The sequence below is a fragment of the Schistocerca piceifrons genome, chromosome 4, assembly GCF_021461385.2.
Source record: "Schistocerca piceifrons isolate TAMUIC-IGC-003096 chromosome 4, iqSchPice1.1, whole genome shotgun sequence".
In the NCBI taxonomy this organism is placed as follows: Eukaryota; Metazoa; Arthropoda; class Insecta; order Orthoptera; family Acrididae; genus Schistocerca; species Schistocerca piceifrons.
The window spans coordinates 330,281,047-330,289,569 of record NC_060141.1 but is presented as its reverse complement, the minus strand read 5'-3'; the positions used below and the strand labels follow the sequence as shown (position 1 = coordinate 330,289,569).

General features: G+C 34.9%; 1 protein-coding gene across 1 annotated transcript in view; it reads right to left on the bottom strand.

Annotated features, from left to right (window-relative positions):
• Window positions 1-1,701: 1,701 nt before the first annotated feature.
• Window positions 1,702-8,523, bottom strand: part of LOC124795343 (glutamate receptor 1-like) — a 680,176-nt gene continuing 673,354 nt past the window's right edge. The window contains exon 18 of the mRNA XM_047259331.1: window positions 1,702-2,292. Within this exon, the coding sequence (XP_047115287.1) occupies window positions 2,218-2,292 (75 nt within the window). The 3' untranslated portion in view covers window positions 1,702-2,217. The remainder of the gene's footprint in view (window positions 2,293-8,523) is intronic.

Below are 8,523 nucleotides of genomic sequence, written 5' to 3'. Positions count from 1 at the left end.
AGTTTGCTTACATCTAGTCACATTTAGTACAAAATAACGTTTAACATGCAAAAATCCTTGTTTGAGACACAGTCAGAAGTTACAATATACATCAAAAGTGTTAAAAATTATTCTTTTAAGGAATCATGACCTCAGACACTAATGAACTCCCATTCTTATATCAAGTCTTAGCAGTTGAGAGTTAGATTATGTACCTCGGTTTTCGAATAGCACAAAAGTAAAATTTTCTCTTCATATGACAGTGTGCCGATTTGGCCTACATGTTTTTCAGAAAGCTGCTTTAAGATGATTTGGAGATTACAACAGTTAAATAAACACTGGTAATCTATGTTTTTCAAATGACAGCAAAGCACATAAATCTTAAGTTAATAAAATAGTGGTACCTAGAAAGAGTAAAGAATCTTAGAGACTTAAATATGAAGTAATTACTATAAATCGAAATAAGAACTCTTCATTTTATTGTTTAGTATTTTCCTTAGAAATAATTGCATGATTAAAAGCAAACAACATCATAATTAGGCACAAGGAAACAGGGATAAAGTGGTTTGAACACACAATGATGAGTTTAATTGTTACTTAACTTTTCAGGAGAATCATTTAACTTAATGTCAAAATATACATTAAAGACTCCACCATTACGTTAATTCAAACTCCAAAGTCAGTGTTGAGTGAGGCCTTGCAAGTTAATGTTAATATCCACCTTGTATTAAAGGACAATATTATTTACACATGAATTATTTTTATAAAGTATGTTAAGAAGACACTAGTACAAATTTCTCAATTATTTTTGGATCATTCTGTTGAATCTCAATTTTTGCTTCTGTGTACCTATAATTTTTGTTTCAAAATAATCTATGATGTCATTTACTGACCTGTAAAAGTCAATTCCTTGTTTGGAGCTGCTGTTCAATACTCTGTCTGACATACAAGTCAACTGTGTAAGTGTAAGAGCGTCATTTGTTAAAGGCTGTCGGTATACTCTTGCACAACAGTTCAGTAAGAAAGAGAAGTTCAAGGCTGGATCTTCTTCCCAGTCAATTAAAATTCTTAAGTAAACCAATGCTGAAGAATTTTGTTGCTGGAAACCAAAATAATTCTACATTTTTCTAGTACCTGATTTACATATTCTTCATTATCCAAGACAGCTAGTTTCAACCTATAAACAGACTAACAAACTTCAAAGAACATTGCATTGCAATTAAAATCATAGATGTATTTACTAGAGGAGTGCACTTCAAACGAAGTTTTACTCATCTACACAAAAACTGCACTGCACCACATTCCTCAGAGGAAGAAGGACTCACACAATTTTTGTTCTACATCTCAAGAGAGGAAAGACTACAGCCAGTGTTCAGACTCAGTTGGAAAACATTATTACAATTATTTCATTAACATAGATTTTCCAATACTTGTTTAGTTTTGTGAGCTATATATCACTTTCAGTCCTATCCATAATGTAGATATTATTTATAAGATATGAAGTATGGAGACAAGTAACACTGATCACATATATAATTTTTTTTAGAAATGCATTTTAAGAATTCGACTATCAATAAAAACTTAAGTGTAACAATGACAACAATAAAATAACATACAGAGTTTCATAATAATATTTAACTTCACTTACTATATCAATCCTCCAAGAATTAAAGGTATGCTTATTTTTATTAAGTCACTGGCAGAGATTTACAGTATGTTAATGCAGACAAAAACACTAACATTGGTAACACTGATTTTTTTAGTAAATTAATACACTATGATACTTGTATATATGAAAAGAAGTCACAGCGGGAATATGATAAACGAAATGAAATTTATTGCTTTGTTGCTTGAGAGCAGTCTGGCACCATATGATGTCAGTAGTACGTTTATGCAGTTTTCTTCCCATTTTCATAGAGATCCATATTGTGGCAGCTCATAAATTACTATGAGATGCTGTCAGAATCACAAAGTATTAATTTTGCACCATAAATCACTATCTTGAGAACATTCCACTATGTACCCACAAAAAGGGCACAATATAGTTAACAAGCAATCAAAAACACTAAATTTTATTTTAAAAACTGTGGAAAACTAATTCCCATTGTACATTGCTTGTACTTGAAGTACCTCAGGTGCACTGAAGTTTGTTTGTTGAATCGAACACAGTTCCACACTGTATGGAGCTTCTTGAGGCAATGAGAGATGATCATCTGCTACTCGATTTAGCAAGCATCATCAGACTTGAGTATGTGTGTTGGTATGATATTCTTCATCGTCAAGGTAGTTTATCTGATTGGCTGGTGTGTAATACTGAAAAAAAAGGAAATCGTGATGTGAAATTAAGTAATTCTGAATACCATAAAATGGCATAAGAATAAATTGCTTATTAATCATAGAGCTCCAATAGCCTTACAATCAAAGTAGGTTTGTTACATATCAGCCTACCGAACTGTGAAGTTTACAAAACATTAAGATATGGCAATAGAAAGTAGGATGCTGCATGACAATTATATATTTGTTAGGGAACAACAAATGTCACGAAACTGTGTGCTCCTTCTGTGGTTTTGTCACCTAGGAGTCCTGAGACGTAATTTCTCTGGTGTTCCGGAAGACGTTTGCAATTTAGTTTTTGCGACGTGTAGCAGGAATCAGCACAAACAAATCGTGTTGATCACGTCTCACATACAACGCCCACTGTCGACAGAAAGCGTCGGTTTGTTTCATGATACATACGAAATGATTTTTAAATCGTAATTTTCATGCCATTTGATGGGCCTGTCCCAGATTAGTCATGTACAATATTTGCTTTACCAATGTGTATTAAGATGGACAGTAAAACATGAAGAATAGTAGGCACCACAGCAGCGACTGAGCAGCGCTGCTTCATGGTGGTAGCAGTCAGTGTCAACCAGGATACTGCTGTCTCTGCTACAGTAATAGTTTTTCTTCATGTTTCACTGTGCCTGTTAACACACATCAATGAAAGGAATATCGTATAAGACTAATTTTGGGACAACTCTGTCGAAAGGGTACATTAAATTCCACTTCAAAAATAATTTTGTTTGTAATGGGAAACGAACCAACACACTCAACTGACACTGATCGTACAAAATATCTGATGGCTAATATTTGTTTGGGCTGACTCCAATTAAACATTGCAAAAACAAAACTGAAAATATCATCTGAAACACCAGAGAAAATGCACCTGATGGCTCTTCGGAGCTACATCTTGTATACTTATTAATTTTAAAAAATGTTTAAATTCACAGGAAAATAACAGAATAAAAGGGAAAACAGAAGAAAGGTCACTATTTTGGTGGTTTATCAGTGTAATCAAAACATTCCAATTTACAGTTACCTTTCTGGATGCATCAGAGCCATACTATGTTATAAAGCAGCATAAACCATAGTCTGCCAAATGTCTGGAATATGATGACCCATAAAGCTTGTGTACATTGCTTCCATGCTCATTTAACACACTGGACAAGTTTTATATTTTGTCCCATACAGATGCATGGTGTTGAAAGTAACCTCCTTTTTTTCTTAAGGGTTCTTCCAGAGATAATTTCATTTCACCACAGATCACTTATTTCCTCACTGAGGTTATGTTGTCATATCACATGTTTCTATTTACAGGCATGTTGTGGGAATATATATGGACATTCTGACCAAAACTGTGGTATTTTGAGTCTTACTGGCATGACATTCTGCCTTATGCTTTTCATCAACACTGATCTATCCAAATGAAGAGATACGATAAGCAAAAATTAAATCATTAACATCCACACTTTGCAAGAATTATCATTTCTGTAACTGGAGTTTTCTTCTAAACTGTCTGTGTTGTTTCACTCAGAGCATCGAAGTCTGATTTTATGGTATCCTCCTCCAGTGTTTGAGAATATAATCATGGTATTTCTTTGTCTTCATGCCTTACAATATGCATCATCTAACACATGCACGTTTTTTAAGCTTACTAACGCAGGTACATTCTGTATCTGTTGCTAAGTGACTCCAAAACTTGCATCCTGTGAATTAATGTAATTCATTTTGACTACTAAGTGGTAAAGGAATCAGATAATGTACTAATTCATCATGAAATGTAAATTAAATGGGTATATGGTATAAAGAGTTCATTGAAAGGAGTAAGAATTGCCTCTATGTCCTTTTCCTTTCTCATTAAAAAAATACAGCTACTTTGTTTGTAAAATATTACACTCATGTACCATATTAGTATATCATATACTTGATATTTTGATAATATGTAATATAGTCCAATAAAGATCTAATATTTTCTGCTAATCCTAATTATTTATTTTCATCTGCAAATTACTATTCAAAACTACAAATCAATATCTTAGGTTGTATGAACGAGAAGAATGTTCATTGCAGCATTGATTTACTTTATCTCTTGAATTCCTAAAGTAACGTTAGTGGTTATAGAATCCCTAATGTCAGCATCTCAGTATTTCCTGAACAATGTAGCTTTATTTAAGTTGTACAGATACTTTTTTCCAAGCATCTAACTGGTTAGAATTTTTCTGCATTAGGCAGTTTATTACTTTAACAGGTTTACAGAAAATAGCATAAAAATCCTTATATAACATAAAAAATTACAATTCCATTACTATAACTGATCATGTAATGGGCCATTAATAGGATTAGAGACAGTAGTTGTCTGTATTGTCTCATTATCCCTTACCACAGACATTTTTTCATTTATGTTGACAAATTAAGATGTACAGTTATGGAGACATGGGAAGTCGCAAAATGTAGATAGGTACGTCTGTCAGCAATCTGATAAATCATGTACATGAGTTACACAGGTACTTTATTCAAAGGAAGGTGGTAGAGTGTAATTCGAACTATTTGTTAGAAGAGCTACAGCTGTATTGATGTGAGATAAATGGATCGATGGGAAAGGAATATATGAACATACAATGTTATGAAACAATATAAGTGAAAATTGTCAAGATATGTTGAACACATAATGTGATGAGTGTAATGAGTAATGAATTGTTTGCTTAGATATTTGTTACGTTTTTAGCTCCATAGCTGTTTTCATTGATAATAAGTAAAAGCCCCAAAAGTAGCGTGATTTGAATGCTTGACTCAAGCATCCTGCTATTCACAATAAATAAAGTTTAATAAGATCGTCGTTCCTGAGTAGAAATGTGCTGAATCTTTATACTCGTAATTTAAACTTAACTGCTTTTCCTGTACTTCACTGTATGTTTGAATATGAGTAATTACTTTGTAATTGTTGTTAACATCCACAATTATTGACCACTGCCATAACATCTACAAAAATTACTACGTCATGAATGAAGTAATGTTGTGAAGTCTATTTAGTCGATAGAAAAATTTTAATGGACTTTCGTGTTTCTGATCCAAGTGTCATTTCAGAAAACCTCAGTACTGATTATCTTCGTTAGATGATGTCACTGTTGTGGAATTACATACTAAAATTTCTGAAAAAGTATGTTCTATATAAGAAATAATAATTTGCTAAATATGATCCAGAATATTTCCACAGTATTGATGAAGAGGTGGAGAAAATCAGTGCATCTGCATCTGTAGTCTACATGAACTTCATTAAGTTACAAGTGCTGTATATTTCTAATGCTAACAAATAACATTACTTCACTCCATTTTGGCCTGAACCAGCAACAGGGGTTCAGTGTTCCAAAAACAGAAATAGTCTGTGTTGCAAATGTTTTATTAATAATGACGCATATGGCACAGTTAGCGCATCTCCAGATTCTCTGGAACTAGCAGCAAGAATGTTGTTACGTAACAGTTTATTCGTGAAGCTGTATTGCGCTTATCAATAGGATAGCTAAGCTAAAGGTGAGAAGTAAAAAGATTCACTTGCCTTGGGCAACGTAGACTGTAAGACTGTATTAGACAAACTTGAAAGCCACAGCAAAAAAAAAAAAAAAAGTCAAATATGGACAAAGCCTGAAATGGCAAGTAAAAACCTCTAAGTCAAGTTGTAAAATTACAAAGTTGGGAACAATTTAAATCTGCGTGAGCGCAGGATTATGGGCCAAAAAAGGAACTCAGCAAGCCATGGCAATATGCGGTGCAAATATGGGTTAAAGATCGGAACCACGTATCACAGCGGTAAATAAATACTCCTCTTGACAACGTTCATGCTGAATTGAATGTGCACACAATAGACTAGCGTGGGAACGAAAGTTAGTACAAGCGTTGAGTGGCGGCAATAATACTAAACAGGGATTGAAATAAGGTAAATGCTGAACAGGGCCAAACATAATGGGAAGAAACAAAAATTCTCTTAAAAATTTCAAAGGGGGCGAATTAGTGGTAACATCAAAAACTAATTATTACAGTGAACTGCCAACTATTAATGTGAATCGAAATGGCAGACTAAGTGACTAGAGAGCGTGTGGTGGGAGTGTGTGTGTGTGGGGGGGGGGGGGGGGTTTACAGTGGAAAGTTCTGGAGACGGTAAACATAGGGAGAGAGGGGAGGGGAAAACGGCTAATGGGACAATCGAATAGGAAGCCATAGTGGTAGGACACAAAGGCAGCAGAAGTGAGGAGCAGGCCAAGAATTTCTAAGAAGAAAGAAAACTACCTACATTTTGACAAAGCTAACATGAAGGTATCGCAGAAAATTTGTTTGTTAGTCTTGCTTCTGCTTGATTTAAACTGCAGGTTGGTAGAGAGGCACATCGTGTATAACGTCTGCGGTAACGTGCAACAAGCGATGCCACCATAAATCCCACTAACCATAAACATAGTTTTCTCTGATCTGTGATTGATCGTGCACTCAGTGTCGTCTTAAGTCCAAATTATTTACAGCGCCAATTAATTACCTTGAAGTACATCGCGCAATCCAGTGATTACAGTCCTAATTTAGCAGATAACAAATTTCATTTGAAGTCAATGACTATGAAAAGCATAGCTGGTACTCGGAGACTCCTTCCAAGTGTATCTACATCACCGAACCTTTTGTCAGCGACAAATCTTATGGAATCGCCAACCTCAAAGGCAATGGTGTTAAACTCTCCTTTCCTACCTGCGATCCAATGCAGTATCAACCCATTCACTGTAAACTACTAGTCAAGGATTTCTTTTCCAACTCAGGATTCTGTAGACTCAGTTGACTCATTGTCCTCGAGCTAGCATAGATTGGACAAATAGGTCACCAGGTTAAAACATGGTTTTTTGAGAAGCTACCTTCTCACTGAAAACGACGCAGTGAAAAACTCTTTTTTTGCTGAATATCTTACGGCAAGTGACCACTGTGAACCGACTATCGATTCTCTGATCCTAGATGTAGTAGCTAAAGGGGAAGAATTGGAAGAGTTCCAGATAACCAAATTTCCCAAGCTGTCGAAAAACTTAGGACTTGATTTTTAACTCATCACTAAAAACCAGCTGTTTTATAATTGCATGACGTCAGCTTTCTCAAAATTTAGCTAGGTTTCTCCTTTCTTCGTAATTCTTGGGTCTGCTCCTTACTTTTGATGCCGTTGTGTCCTAACATCGTGGCTTTGTGTTCGATTTATCCATTAACTCAAAAATTTTAACTCTTTCTTTTTTAACCATTTTCCCCCAATCCACCTTCCAAATGTTACCGTCTCTTATCCGTTACCCTCTCAACCCCCACTTCCTATTCATTTAGACTATTTCAATTCACTTTAATAGTTGGCAGTTTACAGTAATAGTTCTCTGTTACCACTAGTTATTTTAAGAATATTATTATTTCATCGTATTATTTTTAATTGGTATGTTCGGCATTTTACTTTATTTCAGCCTCTGTTTACCGTAAGCGCTGCCAGTCGGCCTTTCTGTAAGTTTCGTTCTCAAGTCAGTCTGTAGCGCTCCCCACACGCCTCAGCATATACGTTGTCCACACCAGTATTTGTTTACCACTGTGATACATGGTTCCGATCGCTAACCTATCTTCGCACCGAACATTATCATGTTTTTTTTTTAGTTTCTTTAGCGATTCCTAATCCCATACTCAAGCAGACTCTACTCGTTATTAATGTTTTAGTTTTACGCCTAAACTCAGACATTTTCACTAGCCATACCTAACTTTCCCTTGTCTATATTAGACAACTTTGGTTTTCGTTTAGCTACTTTATTGAGTGGCTGGATAGGTCCGCGTATAAACGGCTATGTTATTAATTTCAGAAAATCCAAAGATGCGGTTACCGCGCTAAAGGCCTCATTATTAATAAAACCCTCGAGACAGAGACTTTTCTGTTTTTAGAACTAATACAGATACTGTAAATTTGTCGTATTAATCACTAAAAATTAATTAAAGCTAAGCAAAATCGTGAAAAATAATTAACTGACTCATTTCAAGTGAGAGTCCTTGTCCAAAGTGCTACTTCCTGTGGTCCATAGTGCTTCCCCCAAATTTTATTAGAGTTGCAGATACAACTAACTGAATCACGTGTCTCTATATAAACATTAAGGCTGGAGGAACGTAATGCTAGAACACCGTAAGATCCATAAGAAAGAGAACTTAAAGGAAAAATGACGAATTTATGCTCTCACTGAA